This window comes from Staurois parvus, unplaced genomic scaffold, assembly GCF_062004578.1.
Source record: "Staurois parvus isolate SC_StPar_1 unplaced genomic scaffold, SC_StPar_1.0 ptg000031l, whole genome shotgun sequence".
Lineage (NCBI taxonomy): Eukaryota > Metazoa > Chordata > Amphibia > Anura > Ranidae > Staurois > Staurois parvus.
In genome coordinates, this window is record NW_028317827.1 from 2,168,145 (window position 1) to 2,185,208 (window position 17,064).

General features: G+C 39.4%; 1 protein-coding gene across 3 annotated transcripts in view; it reads left to right on the plus strand.

Annotated features, from left to right (window-relative positions):
- Positions 1-17,064, plus strand: part of GALNT13 (polypeptide N-acetylgalactosaminyltransferase 13) — a 398,708-nt gene that overhangs the window by 245,348 nt on the left and 136,296 nt on the right. For all 3 annotated transcript variants that reach the window (XM_089659616.1, XM_089659625.1, XM_089659631.1), the window contains exon 3: positions 16,034-16,200. In XM_089659616.1, the coding sequence (XP_089515742.1) occupies positions 16,034-16,200 (167 nt within the window). The remainder of the gene's footprint in view (positions 1-16,033; positions 16,201-17,064) is intronic.

The following is a 17,064-nucleotide window of genomic DNA, read 5'->3' on the forward strand; positions in this document are numbered from 1 at the left end:
AAGCTGCTGTGTTCATCTGCAGTACCATATGTTAAAGTGTTAGTAAATCCAATAAAGACACTCTAATACATTTGTTTAATTATGTGTGCTCTTTTCTAGTGAAAATGTTGCATGACCGATCCACTGTTCACTTCTCTTTTAACAAAAGCATAACTTTAAATAACCACTCAGTCGAAAAAAAATTGATGTTGTCAGAGTTGATACTTTATTATATATCGGCCACAGCTTGATATATGTAGAAAATGATTGCTCAAACCGCTACAATGCCTTGAAAAAGTATTCATACTTCTTGAAATTTTCCACATTTTGTCATGTTACAACCAAAAGTGTAAATGTATTTTATTGGGATTTTATGTGATAGACCAAAACAAAGTGGCACATAATTGTGAAGTGGAAGGAAAATGATAAATGGTTTTCAAAATTTTTTACAAATAAATATCTGAAAAATGTGGTGTGCATTTGTATTCAGCAACCCCGGAGTCAATACATTGTAGAATCACCTTTCACTGCAATTACAGCTGCAAGTCTTTTTTAGGGATGTCTCTACCAGCTTTGCACATCTAGAGAGGGACATTTTTGCTCATTCTTCTTTGCAAAATAGCTCAAGCTCTGTCAGATTGGATGGAAAGCGTCTGTGAACAGCAATTTTCAAGTCTTGCCACAGATTCTCAATTGGATTTAGGTCTGGACTTCGACTGGGCAATTCTAGCACATGAGTATGCGTTAATATAAATCATTCCAATTATAGCTCTGGCTGTATGTTTCGGGTTGTTGTCCTGCTGGAAGGTGAACCTCCACCCCAGTCTCAAGTCTTTTTCAGACTCTAACAAGCTTTCTTCTAAGATTGCCCTGTGTTTGGCTCCACCTATTTTCCCATGAACTCTGACCAGTTTTCCTGTCCCTGCTGAAAAAAAAGCATCCCCACAACATGATGCTGCTATCACCATGTTGCACGGTGATGATGGTGTGTTCAGGGTGATGTGCAGTGTTAGTTTTCTGCCGCACATAGTATTCTGCTTTTAGGCCAAAAAGTTCAGCTTTGGTCTCATCTGACCAGAGCACCTTCTTCCACATGTTTGCTGTGTCCCCCACATGGCTTCTCACAAACTGCAAATGGGACTTCTTATGGCTTTCTTTCAGCAATGGCTTTCTTCTTGCCACTCTTCCATAAAAGCCAGATTTGTGGAGTGCACGACTAATAGCTGGCCTGTGGACAGATTCTCCAACCTGCGCTGTGGATCTCTGCAGCTCCTCCAGGGTTACCATGGGCTTCTTGGCTGTTTCTCTGATTAATGCTGTCTTGGCCTGTTAGTTTAGGTGGATGGCCATGTTCTTGGTAGGTTTTAAGTTATGCCATACGCTTTCCATATTTGGATGATGGATTGAACATTGCTCCGTGAGATGTTCAAAGCTTGGGATTTTTTTTATAAACTAACCCTGCTTTAAACCTCTTCACATCTTTATCCCTGACCTGTCTGGTTTGTTCCTTGGCCTTCATGATTCTATTTCTTCACTAATGTTGTCTAACAAACTTCTGAGGGCTTCAACAGCTGTCATTATACTGAGATTAAATTACACAGGTGGACTCTATTTACTAATTAGGTGACTTCTTAAGGCAATTGGTTCAACTAGATTTTAGTTAGGAGTACCAGAATAAAGGGGACTGAATACAAATGCACGCCACACTTTTCACATATTTATTTGTAAAAAATTTTAAAAACCATTTATCATTTTCCTTACAGTTCACAAATATGTGCCACTTTGTGTTGATCTATCACATAAAATCCCAATAAAATATAGTTACGTTTTTGGTTGTAACATGACAAAATGTGGAAAATTTCAAGGAGTATAAATACTTTTTCAATGCAATGTATAAGCAGCTCCAGAATCTCTTTTGCAAGGCTCCATGGATGTCTCAAACTCTCCTTCCTTATCAGGAACCAATTCGCTCCCCAGCCGTTCAGGATAGGCTGAGGGGCTTAGTTGGGCATCCTGCCACCAATTCACCCAACTCTATCCGCCACCTGCCACCTCAGTCTGCAAAAGGGATAACATTTGAATATGGTCAAAAGGTAAAGTATAAAACCCACGTCCTTTTTTTATACACTTGTTATTGTATTTTTTTAATTTTATTTTTCAAGTTCATCTTATTTTTATTATATATTTTTTTGAAGCCATAGTAAAGATCACAAAGCAAAGCAACAAGGGTGGGAGGGAGGAACTTGATCTCTCCTGAAGATATGCAGACTGAAGGGACCGGTAGATTGCGTGACACTATGTGATCAGGCAGATTCCTCCTTTTTACACTCTCTACCAATAACCTTGACACCTATTTCACGCCATCTTTTTTCCTCCACCATTCACCACATACACTTATCACCAATCATTATGGCGAAGAAACTGTAATCAGTCATGATGCCTGCTGTGTTTAAAAAAAACAGGGCATTGCTGGATATACCTTTTGACCTTGCCGAATACTAGCACTCTCTTATCTCATTCCAGGTGACAACACTCTGCAGGCTGACATTTCCTCTGCAGTGTTGCCACCCACCTTTCTCTCTTAAGCAACTGTGCTTACACATGGCTTCCTCTGCTGCCCCCTTCATAGCAGGCAGATGTGCCTATTGGGTGGCTCCAGTTGGGTAATTGGCAGCTGTTCCCCCAGAAAGCATCACTATCAAAAGAGAAGAAGAACAGAGCAGCTGTGTGCTTCATGGGATTGCATTTATGGTAGGATATATGTTACAAATTATATTTATAGAATAATCTTTTTTTTTTTCACAACTTAAAGGGTAAGTCCACCTTTTGCAAAAATAATAAATTCATGTATATTTGCAGGAACAAAAAGTATTCATTTTTTGCAAATGAGCCGGCAAGTCATTCCATTTGGGATCAGTGGAATACTGGTGTATTGCCAGCCTTCTGCAGACTATTTCTCTAGCTCTATGTCGGCACCGAGATGCAAACTTTTAGTTACTGAGTTGGAGGAAGTGTCAATGGACACTGATCACCGCAATCATTTTTCTTTGAGAAGTACAAGTCTACCTTCCATGGTGGCAGACGAGACTTGTAGTTCATTCACCGATTCCTATATGCTCTGCCCATGCAGTCGTGAAAATATAAAAAGTGACAGCAGCTGTGAGGGAAAAGAATCACCACATGCTGTCATGGGGGCGACAGTTTGGGGATGGAGGTCCCATGGCACCATGTTACAGGATACACCCTAAAAAAGGATGTAACAGTGCAAAAGGTGGAGTTAGCCTTTAGGTCACATGACCACCCCAATTTGCTTTGTACAGTGCAGGAGACTGGAATACCCAACAGCAAGACATGTAATGCTCTGCAGCTTAGCCCCACTCACAGATTGAGCATTGCAGTGTGGAATAAAAGGAGATACATTACTGACTAAACAAGGTATTTCTAGTAATTACAATGCTCCAACATATAGATGAATTAATTAATGTGATTATTCAATTCCAAGGATTAGAGGGATGTAGCTGGGTTACATAGATTTTAACAGTATAACTGCCAGAATCAATTATAGTATTAAAAATAATAAACTAATTGAAAAATATAAAAATGTAAGAAAACTATCTTTACATGTTTGTGCATAGGTCAGCCTATAAAAAATATAGAGTTTTCGTTTTTTCAAATAAAAACAATGTATCTTGACCTATATGTTCTTTATAAAAAATTATTTGGTAAGCGAATTAGTCATGGGGTGATTGGTATGTTACCCGACACATGCTGCTGCTAAATTTGGCATGGGTATCTATGACCTCTAATCAAGAAAAGGTTAATTTATGTTCTGTGTAATTCAATTTTTGATAATCATAAACAACCCTATACAGGATCACTAGGAGGGCAGTATGAATTTACTTCCACAAGTGCACAGTATAATATCCTAGCTTTGCTCCTGTGTCATCAATCAGATTTTAACTTCCCACAAAGGCTTGAATCTGATTGGTAGTTGTATTACAGACATTTTTTTAATGTCATGCTTTAGTTGTGTAAAAACAGCAGGAAGGGTGTTCCAGCATCAGCAGCAGGTATGTTCCAGGATCAACAGCAGGAAGGGTGTTCCAGCATCAACAGCAGGAAGGGTGTTCCAGCATCAGCAGCAGGTATGTTCCAGGATCAACAGGTTACAGATAAGGAATGGGATGATGCAGTACAGAAATTACTGGATGAAAAACTACAACTTAGCAGGTATCCCAAGCTTTCATTTTCAACTTTGATAGGAGTGTACCCTTTAAAAGAGCATTGGCTTGACTCAAAGGAAAACATGCTCATTTTCAGACTCTGACATATATTTGTGCCTGATGGTGTGGTTTATTGCTAAATCGCATTATACAAAACATGCTTCACATAACTTCTGCCATGTAAGAAGTCCAGACAGCATGCACATTGTACTATGCCTTCTGCCTGATTGAAAGGAATGAGAGAGTGACGAGAATAGGATGCGTCTTCTGACACATAAATAATTGAAATAAATAGACTGTAGATTGTCCTTGAGAGAGGTCAGCTTTTGCAATGGCAACACTAAGTATATTTGCAGCCTCTCATTTTAACTGTACAAGAGATCATAGTAACCGCTTATTAGAATACGTGAGTAAAACATTCCGTCAGGTTCCAGGCTTGAAGCACGTTGGGGTGATAGAGATCGCAGATATCTCTGTATAATTCCAGATCTCTTGATCCACCAGACCCATCCCTACAGTGTTTGTATCTCTGTTTTTAATTGTTTGTTCAGGTTATTAAAAAATACCAATGTATCTCCATTTTGCCTAAAGGATACTAGCATAATGCTGCAAGCACATGACCTTGTAGTTTCTTGAGCATGTCAGTTCCAGGCTCAATGTTGACTTTCTTTACAAGTCAAGATTTGTTCTGCCCCCTCTCATCTTCTAACTCGGTCAGTGAACCCTCCCATCAAATTATAGGACCAATTGAGATGTTTCAGTGGAAGGAGAGATGGGAGCACACTTAATAATTACAGAAAAAGTTATATTTGCATATCATTTAAATGGTCTATATCTCTGGATATACTGATCGTTTTTATATGTAGTTTTATCTAAAGGTTACATATGATTATGCATTTTTCCATCAAATGTTCAGTTTGAGTTTCCCAGTCTTGTGACATCATTAACCCAAACACTAAAGTCCCTAAGAAGTTTTAATATGTTAATGTAATTATAAAAGAAAACGTAAATATTTATATATATATTTATAGCACTACCCCCACAGGGGACACTGATACAGACTGGTTCTTACCTAAACAGTACAGAGTCCACCAGTCCACTCACTTGAGCTCCAATAAACATGTAACACCCTGCAGAAATACTGAATTGCAGGATGTTAAACAGACACAAGATGGCAGTGTCCTGCAGCCCAGTTGTTGGGCTTTCAGAGTGTGGTCAGGCCAGACGGGGAACTCAAAAATTACTAAGTGACCCCTGAGGGGGTAGTGCTGCAAACAGTCCAGGGGATGTCTTTTTTTAATTTATTGTTTTTAGAACTTGTAACAGGAGAGGGATTGGAGCATGAAATACTCCAAACGGTTAATAATTGGCTGTGAGAGGACAATCTTCTCTTTAAGTAACTGTGGATATTGGACAGTGTAAGGCCTCACAGCTGGGAAAGTCTCTTTGGCATCTGGGTACTCTGCACCACTGCCCACAAATTGGTAATTTCAAGAACACTGCACAGTACAGGAGGGCACTCTTCTCTAAGCTCACAATCCAGGACACTGCTGAAGACAGGGAATGGCCAGTATCTGAGATCCTATGAGAGCTGTCTCAGCCTAAGCAATCTCTGGGACTTACAAGGGTTAGACAAAAAAAATGGAAACACTATATGATTTGCAGGTGTGAAAGTGACAGCATGTTTTGCATTGAAAATGGAAGTGATGTAATGTTTATTTGCTTCTGCTGTGTGATGAGACACATTGCTAACAGGTGGGAAGACTCACTTTCATCATTCACTGAATTTTTAATTTTTTTCTGCGGTGTCGCGAGGTACGGTATCAAAGGTTATTACGGCATATGCAGTTTCTGGGAAAACATCGTCTGATAAGCATAAGCGCAGTTGACATGGTTGTAACAGACCCAACCAGGACAGGGGCTTTTGGAGGGGACTACAGGCTAGCCACTTGCCTACTGACCATGGGCCCTGGCATCTGAGGGGGCTCTATCCTTTGGGAGGTGTGTGTCTGGGGGGGGGGGGCTTTTTGAGTAGTCATAGTTATAGTCACAGTTGTTTGAAAAAAGCATACAATAAAGTTAAAGAACAGGAACGTCAATCATTAATTTACAAGACCAAAAATTTGGAGGATGACTGTACTGTACGGTTAATAACTACTTATTCCAAACAACATCCACAAATTAAGGGGATTCCACAGCCAGTAAATACTTATCTTTGAAACCAACTATAAACGAGCATGTTCGATTAAGGACCAGTTGGCCCGAAGTCATCGTAGTAAAGTTGAATCCAACTGGAAGAGCAGGTACCTACTCTTGTAATAAATTATATTTTTGCCCCCTTATGTCTAACTGCCATGAGGTACATCATCCTCGTGGCCTAGTTCATTGTATGAAGTATAGAATTACTTGTCAAACACCAGCTATAGTCTGCTTTATAGTTTTTGTGGTTGCTTTTACGCGGGCAAAACAAAACATCTGTTCTTGGAACATATTTGGGACCATGTCTCCCCTATTAAAAATCATAAATTGGTGACCCCCCATTAGCAGACATGTGGGTCTTTACCACTACTTTGATCTGGGAATGATTAGGTTTATGGCTTTGGAGCATTTCCCACCACATGTGCGGGGAAGAAACATTGACCAAAAACTCTTACCACTTGAGACACATTGGATATATAAATGAAATGCTACCTGCTATCCAGGCCTGAACGAATCTTTAAGCTTTAGATGTTTTTTAAAGTTACTACCCTGCTTTGCAATATTCCCTCACGTTTTCTCAGCCATATAACAGGGTTTAGACTTGTTTTAATATCTATACAATCCTTATGGGTATCATTAATTAAAAATGGTTGTATTGGTTTATGTTTAATTTATAATTATGATTTTAAGTTGTTTGTAATAATTGTCCAGAATGATGCTCCCCCAGATTGTTTGTTAACCATTATATCAACAATTATTTAGGTATTTTTTCCAGGTCCTGAATAGGCATCCCTAGGTGTGATTGTACGGACGCCCAGGGCACAGTCTTTTGGATTAGTCCGAGAACTGCACCAGTATGTGCACTGCTAGCGTATCTGAGCCTATTGATTCTCCGTTTGTTACCACCATGTGGGGACTTCACCATCTTTAGGGTATTGATAGCAGAATTTGTTCTGATTTTATTTTGCCACTAGATGGCGGGTTATATTCTGTTTGATTTTTTCTTGTGTGTTATGCTGGTCTTCCGATCATTAGTGGTGCTGTTATATGCTTGTTCCAGCTCCCATTCTTGTGTAACTATAAAGTTCAAGTCACTTCTCAGTCCAAGCTCACTGGGAAGTTCCAAGTCCCTAAAATCTCGGATGTCCTCCCAGCTCCACTCCGCTGCACTATCAAAATGTGGATCCTCCTCAAGCGTCTCAAATGTGAAATCACGGGCTGCCGTGGTCATAGCCTTCTATGGGATTGCTGTTATTCAGCCATGGACACACTTGTATAGCATACCATTGCAATGCCCAATAACCAACATCCAGCTGCATTTCTGTCTGGACTAGTGGTCAACTGACTGAAAGAGACAAAAGGACATTGCGCAGGATTGTGACCCAGAATAAGAAAACAACTGCTGCCAAAGTGACTTCAGAGCTTAATCTTAATTCCTGTGAAGACTGAGCTTGAGCTCTGCAGTCATTTTTGCAGTTGATCATGTCTCTTTTGGTCAGTTGACCATGTTGACCGCAGATATGCTTATCGGATAACGTTTTCCCCAAAACTCTATATGCTGTCATAACCTTTGATTCTGTACCTCACGACACGGCAAATAAATCGGCAACTTCAGTCACAGAGGCACCAGCTAAGCCGCACCAACAATTTGCCCTCTTTGAAGCCCATTAAGCTCTGACATGACTCCGTATTACTAGCAGCACAATGATGAAAATGAAGCTTCCTACCTTTTAGCTAGCAGAAGCAAAAGAATGTTACATCACTTTCGCTTTCAATGAGAAATGACGTCACTTTTACACCTGCAAATCATGTAGTGTTTCCATTTTTTGTCCAAACCCTGCATACCCCAAAAGCACACAGTCTCCAAGAATCTATTCTGGGTCATTACAACAGGAGAGCTGCCACCTTCCAGCTTCCATCCTTCCATCCAGAGACCATACTTCTGTAGACCCTTTGATGATATCCTGCAGTCAGTCCCAGGTTCAAGTCCCAGCTCTGCCATCACTGAGACTGCACAGAACAGCAATAAAAAAGCCGCTTGAGGCTTAGAACTCTCCTTGCTGGGGAAAGACCTTCTCTCTAGGGCTCCAGGCTATTTATCAGCTTCTCAGCCACCATCTAGGGACACCTCCCCAGGGATTAGCTAGGACCTGATAAACATTCAGGATGGTTATCTGAATTCTCCCTCCCTAAGCTCTGGAAACTTTTTTCAGAGGCAGGGGTAAGCAATCAGACTCCCAGCCTGTGGAACCCTGAACAGACCAGATCAAACAATCACTGCTCCCATGATTGAAGAAGGAGCAAAAAACTAAATTTACCTAGCACCTTGGGCTATTGGGCTAGGAGGGTGCTATTTACAGTATACAGTATATATACACAGTATGTTTCTACTGTGTGTGTGTGTGTATATATATATATTATATATTATATATAAATATATAACGGGCGGACTGACCATTTGGAAACTCGGGCACTGCCCGATGGCCCGGGGTCAGTAGGGGGCCCCATGAGATGCCCCCGGTACCTTTTTCATAGGCTTTTTTGAGTTTGGGTAAGGACACAGGGGTCCCATGATCCCTTATTGCCCGGGGGCCCCATGAGTTGTCAGTCCGCCCCTGATTTTATATATATATATATATATATATATATATATATATATATGCAACTTTAAACTTATATATGCTACATTTGATGCTGCAATGAAGGTCCATGTTCAGGTACAGGGTGAAAACACTCTGTCTTTGTTTCTCAACTGTGATCTTGCATTGTCACATAGTTGAAATGGTTAATAGAAGCTTCTGATTGAAACTTTAAATAGCATACAACACACATTACACAGGCATTGCCGATTGTTGACACCATAAGGAAACATGCACCCAGATCTGGAGTGCATATGGAAAAAAAGTAAAGAGGTTGTTATATTAAAAAGTGGCAATTGCATATACTCTACAGTGCATTAGCAAACTAAAAAAGTTTTGGTTCAAATCTATTTTAAATAACAGTTTTGAGTAGGCTTAGGCTTAAAAATGTTGTTACTGAATTTTTTACTTTGAAAAGCAATTTATATATTTATCTACAATATAACAAAGCATACCTATACTTGAATGAATTTACATTAATAGGGGAAGAACTGATCATTTTTGGCTTGAAGGGCAAACATGACCAACTGGCTTTTTTATGACAGGAGTAGTTTTCTGCAGGCTGTACAAAGTGCAAGACACAAAGATACAGATTTACTAAAGGCAAACAGACTGTGCACTTTGCAAGTGCAGTTGCTCCAGGGCTTAGCATTCAGGGGAAGCTCTGCAGACTTCCATCATCCAATCATGTGCGAGCAAAAAGGCTGTTTTTTATTTACTTTGTATGTGATTGGGTATTTCTTATAAAGTGAAGCTTCATCTAATTTCTCTCATTTACTAAACTCGGCAACGGCATTTGCTTTCAGTAAATCCACCCCATTGTGTGAAGCAATGCTACTGTGATTGGTAGGCCTAGTGAAAGGTGAGTATTGTAAAGGCTGAATTAATGGATTGTAAAGGATGAATTAAAAATGACAGTACTTACGGGCTGAACAAAATGCTGAAAATGACACAAAGTTACCAAATGACATTTTCAGAAAACATTTGTAACTGACTGCAGTTATTTGATTAAGGTCCAAATGTGGGAGTTTCTCCATCCAGGGCCACCAGCCCAATGTTTCTTGTTCGTACTGGCCCAGGGGGCAAATGTGTCCTGGCCCAGTCCTTTCCTGCATGTCTTGCAGATGTTCTGGGAGTGTTCAACAGGAAAAAGGTTCCAGGGCAGACCAAAATCTGCTGGCCAGATCATGTACTCTGTCTAACACCAGAAATTCTCTATGAAGAACCTGAGCCTCTAATGGTCTAAAGGAAATTCTAAGCTGGCCTCCTCTATGTGTCGCCCTCACAACCCCCATTAGGATAAACAGACTGAACATCACAAAGATGATAGTATTCATGTCACCATTCTCTAGTAACATATTCTTCACCATGTAATTCCAACAAACACTTGCCATTGTTTATTAGCCAATTGCTAATTATGAAAACAGATGCATGAAATATCCCTCTGTGATGGATGAAATGTGCGACAATTTGACTTGTTGCCAAGGTAATAACAAGAAAGTTTCCATTCAGTGTGTAGAGGACGAGAGTATTAAACCCTCGCCAGTAAATCATTAGCCATCTGTATATACGGAATGCGCCTCATTTCTCTAATAAGCTTTGATTATTGGCAGACACATATTTATCATTACTGCCTCATTGCTGTACCTCACTATATATCTATATAGCCTGTGCTATTAAATTTACAAAGTCTCCTACAACAAAGCAGAATATGTATGGAAGTATACCATACAAAAACAGCCATCAAAGTGGACCTGAATTCAAAATGATAAGATTTGCATCCAATAATAATTGTGTCTATATGGAACCCATAAAGATTTACTTTTTAGTTCTGAATTTACCCTGAAAAATGCACAGCTCATCCTGAGCCATGAACCTTATAAATGTATACAGTATCTACAGCGTGACATTATATAAGGCACTGCTACCTCTTACAGCTGGTCCCATAAGGTTTGGTGGAAACCAGTCATTACTGAGGCAGTTCTTCTGAAATGTTTGCCTCCACATAGTGATAATGCAGAACAATGCATTTTAAGTTGATAACGAGGAAAGGATTAGCTGCAGGGAGATCCCAGGCAATACAGGTGACTAGTTCTTTGCCCTCTGCTTACTGTTTGGGCACAACCTCCTGAAGTCAGAATCTCCTTAAATTATTTTCGTGGCTACCTGTAGATATATCCATTTTCTTTTTGGGCATCTTGATAAGTACAGCAAAAGATGACAAGAGTTATGCAAAGATTGACAAAATGATTGGAATACTTTTGCTGGGCTTTCCCCTTTACCCCCTGGCATCCTACAGCACAATGTGTAATCCCCAGAGACCTTTAACCTCCCTGGCGGTATGATTATTTCCGATTTTTGGTGCTGAAAGCGGTACCATTTTTTTGCATGGAAATATGTAGTTTTTTATTGTAGGCTGTAATTTTTAGGAATAACTCACTGAAATCTGTCCGAACAAGAGTCTAGTAAACATCCCGGGTATGATAAAACTTGAAACACGAAATCATAAATTATAATTTAATTAATAATCATAAAAAATAATAATATAATAATAATAAATTTAATTCAATAATATAATCAAACCAAAAACACTGAAATTTGAAATACAGAGGCAAATTCGCACATCGCTGAGCAAAGTCGCAAAATTTCCCCCATGAATCATTATCACTCAATTCTGCAAGTGGTTCTAATTTACTATCGCTGTTCTCTAGCTGGTCTAAAACCGCTTTTGACCTAAAGGGATGCTTTTTGGACGCCATGGACTTTTCTAAGTTTCAGTCAAAATGTAGGCAGGGCGCAGGACAAAGCAGTAGGGACAAAATATATGTGAAATGCATTGAAACAGCAATGTTTTACTATATAATAATTGAAATTTTTCAAAAATGTAATTTTTTTAAAAATAAATTTGCTGCCGGTTCCGGCACCCGTACGTCCTGACGTCACAGGGACCGGAACACGGAAGCTGGATGCCGGGCATCTGCCGGAGGAGATGGCCGGGGACGCTGCAGGGGACACATCGCGGGAGCGAAGGACAAGGTAAGCGCTGCAGAGACTCCCTGACCAACGCCGCATGGTAAGCCTGAGTGTAGCTCGGGGTTACCGCTCTTGGTACTGAAATTTTACCCCGAGCTACACTCGGGAATACCGCCAGGGAGGTTAAGGCTCCATGCACACTAGAGTTCTTCATTATTATTATATAGGATTTATATAGCGCCAACAGTTTGCTCAGCGCTTTATCCTCCTAGAAGCTGTTATTAGCATTTTTTCTGCTCCTAGAAGCTAAATAGTGTTCTCCTATGTGTCCATGCACACTACTTTAGGCTATTAGTATTTTTTGAGCTTCAGCGTCTAGGAGCAGAAAAAGAGTTTTTTTAAGTGTTTTTCCAGTAGAAAAAAACACTAAACCATCCAAAATGGTCCTAAATGCTGCTAAACACTACTAAAATGCACCTAACTGCTTTTTTCTAGTTTTTTTTTTCCCTCTATATTTACTGTAAAAAATGCTAATAAAATGCTAACACTCCTATACGCTTCTGAATGCTACTAAAACTCTTACAAAAAATGCCATTACCAGCGTTTTGTATCTAGTGTTTTTTTTAGCTTTTGACCTTAAAAAAAAGCTAGTGTGCATGGAGCCTAAAGAGGATAGGCAGTACTGTAGAGCCAGGGAATGCCCAATGATTTGTTTTGCATGCACTTTTATTTTCATAAAGCAAATAAAAATAATCTTTAAAAAAAAAAGAGGATAGACAGAGAACGAATTAAACCCATCTGTTGTTTTGATTCTGCTGTCTGCTTTTGGGAGATTTACCTTCACTCCCTATCATGGAGACACAACAAGAATAGAAGGGAACACACGTTCAGACAAAGAACATCTACCCATTTAGTAGGAGCTGAACATCATGTATAATAATTATATTAGTGCCGCAATTATACTTGACAGCTGCCCGCTGTCAATCATTTTTAAGGACGCTAGCGGGTGCAAGTACTGCTGAGTCCATAACAACTAGTGATGTCATCAGCTCCATTCACTTATGTGGCCCGGAGTCACCAGACATGTAAGCAAAGGAGCCAGGGATGGTTTAAATAAATGGTATGGGGTTCCCCCCTAAGTCATGTCAGGCCCTACAGAGTTGCTTTTGAGTATGCTGTCAGCCATTCAAAATGAGGTAGCAGGACAGCTAGATGCAGAAGAAGAATGCTGAAATGAAGTAAAATCTATTTACAAGTATAGACTACTGTATGTCCACTTAAAGAGTAACTCCACATTTGTTGTGAAAAAAACATTCTCTCTGGGTGATAAATGTACATTGAAGGGATTTTAACAAACTTTGTAGCAGATTCCTACATTTGTTACTGTCAAGAAATAGTTGTTTGTTTTACAGACCGATCACTTCTGAATGGGAGGTTCTAGTTCATTATATTCACCTGGTGCACTCGCAGTGTTCAAACAAGAAAAGTTGCAGTGTCTGCATCCCTTTAGAACTGATTAACCCTTGGGAAGTATATCAACAAAACCTACATTCCTATTAAATGGAATACCTAAAATCCAACTTGCATCTTAGAGCAGACTTTAGGGGAAAATCAGTAGGCCAATCACACAAGCAGGAAATTACATTTCCGGTGGTGTTCTGTACACCATGGGTGTACAGAACACAATGCCTCCAGGTTTATTTGCTATGTTTTTTCCCTAAAGTGGAGTTACCCTTTAAAGTGTCATTAAACCCACAGCATTAAAAACTATCAATAAATGATGTATTACATGCTGTTCATACTCAGTCACTATGGGATTTGTTTTCTGTATTCTACAAAAAAATCCTTGTTGGTCCTAGTGTAATATAAGCAAGAGTGTGCAGCGCTAAAAATATTAAGAAACGATAAAAGGTATAAATATCATAAATCATATAAAAAGTTCATGAAATGACTTTGAGATGCTCATATAAGAACTCCTGCTTTATAAATATCATAAAATATATAAAAAGTTTATAAAGTGACTATAAGTACTCTTATATCCTGTGTAATCCAGAAACCGGTGCTTGTGCAATCAGATATAGAAGAAATGCGCACTCACCGGAATGCGCAATATAATGTGCGTTTTAAATATTATATCCTGATGTCATCTAATGGTCATCTGTGATAGGTCAGTTATAGAATAAACTCCCTCTCATGATGGATGGATCCTGGGACTTTAGATGATGAATCAGGAATTTCCAGAGTTCCCCTTAAGGGATAGATGGGTGCAGCTCACAGGGTGTAATAGAGGCTCTCTCTCTGGATACTGGATAGTGGATGTTTGTAAATCAATATTCCCCAAGGGAGTCAAGGTAAAGAAATACCCATAGTGTAGTAGTTTTAAACATTTATTAAAGGTATTCGCAAGGCATCCAGAGATAAAACATAGGGTGAGTGAATAAACCGCATGGACTAACCGTCCAACGTTAAAGATGGCCGCCGGAGCTCCACGTTGCTCGTGGCGGCATAACGTCACGGCGTTATTGGCTCCTCCTTACGCGTTTCGTGCACCCGCATGTCATCAGATGGGAACACCAATAACGCCAGGCCGCGCGCCGTCGATGTATATATAGACGACGGCGCATGTGCGTTACACATGCGCCATCTTTAAAGAGACCAAACTTAATGCGCACGCACGGCTAAGCGGGCGCCATTTTTCCATGGATATTTTAGATGATGTAAAATCCAATGACAGCTGCAATTGTCAGCATTAAAATAAGTAAAAAATGTTTTAAATGGTAATGTGATCCAATCAGAAATTAAGTAACAGTAAATTAGTAAAATGAGAAAAGGCTATGTAAAAGGGGACATAAATTGAGCGTCCTAGTAAGAGACATATACCAGGGAAAAACAAGTCAACGTCTCATAAAAACAGGAATATATGCGATGTACAAACATTATTAATCACCAACAGTCTACTATATAATTAATAAAAGTTATATACGTTTGGCATAGTAAAAAATATATATATATAATGTGTAAACATAGGGTTATGAAATGGGGTAAAACCTAATAAAATGATAAGAAATATTCCATAAATTTATATAATCATATCATAACAATAACAACAAATGGGAGGAAATAAACTGTCAATTCAATAAATATCATAAAATAAAAAGCAGATTTGTGCAGTATACTCTATCTCCCCCTTCTGACCATGTCCTCACTGCAATTGGGGATTTTGCAGAGCAGTCTTAGCAGCTACTGCACATCCTCTGTTTTCAGTGTATTTCTACCCTAAGCATTTCCTCCCTATCACATCTGAGCTGCCCATTTGACTATAGAGTCACACATGTGGGTGTATACACAGTGGTAAATGACAACCCATTCCCTCTCTCCTCCTCCATGTCCAATAACCAGCTAAACACGATGAGGATGGGCTATCACATCTTGATTGATGGAGGCTTCACCCCCCGGTTATTCTAAGACACAGGCTGGAGGGGTATGATGTAACCTGTGACTAGCAGAAATCTGCCCACATCATGTTATTGCCAAAAAATAATAAAGATTTGATTTCTACTATATATTTGTATGACAATTTAAACCGTTTGTTGATATGACATATTTTACTTTGTATCCCAAAGGCTGTTTTTTTTTTTTTATTTCAAACGTGACCAGTAGCAGAGGATATTTTTTTTTTTTTTGCAGAGTGGTAAAAATAGCAGTAGAACTTGAACACCTTATTGTGATACTAAAAGAAAGTAAAACACATCTTGCCGTATCACCTAATAAAAGCAACTTCCAAAATGCCAGAGAGTAACTTGCCACCGATAAAATAATATGCTTCCTTACTTTGAAGTAAAAAAGTACCTGAAGGGTCATCTCAGAGTTTTGTAACCTTTCGTGAAGCAGTTGGCAGTTAGTAGTCAGTTCCTGTATGAATTTCACTGATACAAAACTGGGGAAGATGAAGTGCAGAGACTAAAGAAAAATTCAAGAACCATTAAAAATTGAGCTTTATTTTCTGTTGGGTTTTTACAGATGTAAGACGAAGGTCTATCCCGATGAGCTCCCAAACACAAGCATAGTCATAGTATTTCATAATGAAGCCTGGAGCACACTACTACGAACAGTCCACAGCGCCATCAACCGGTCTCCTCACCATCTTTTATCGGAAGTTATTTTGGTGGACGATGCAAGTGAAAGAGGTACAGTTCATATTTTCCAATGGTATTCTGGATCAGTGGAGATGACAAGTAAATCAGACTGAATTATTAAACTTGACAGATAACGCGAAACAGCAACTCCAGAATTCTGCGCTGCACTGAGATGTTTGTTTATACCCTTTAATTGGAATTTCCAAGAAAGCTGTAAATCCCCCGATTGTGTTTTATCCCTCAGTATTAAAGGAAATCTGAACTTGAAGCTGTAATATCCTGTCACACTGCCTGCTAGTTAAATCTGATATGACAGTGCGACCTTAGAATACTCTCAATAGTTTTGTTTTCTGATCACCAAGCATAGCTCAGTTGGGAATGGGCCCAGCTGTCATTTGCAAAGGGATTGTGGGAGGTGAGTACCCTTCTTTGCTACCACAAGGCAGATTGCCAGCCAAATACGGGATTTATAACTTCCTTGGAAATCTCCTTTAAATTAAACCTCTCCAAACAGAAATATGGCGCCTTACAGAAAGAAAGAAATAAAGGAAGGTAAAAGGCAAAATTTTCAAACTTTGGCCCACGCCTGTCTCTTTTTTCAGGTTTTTAAGAGACTTTCAGTGTGACAGAACTCTAGAAAATAAATTGGACACCAGGGGGCGCCAATCTCAGTGTAGAGGGTTAAAGATTTGTCACTAACCTATCTAGACTCTTCATGTGTGGTCCTCTCCCAGCGCCATTTTGTTTTTCGTTTGTTTCAATGTGACAGGCAACTTTAATGATTAATAATGAAGTTCTGTAGGTGGGCCAGAGGCTGAATTTCAGAGCTGAAGTTGAGATCTGCATAGCAGAGCTTCCCAGGTTTCAGAGCTCCCGTGTATCACTAAGGTATATACGTGGGAACAGTTCCAGGTG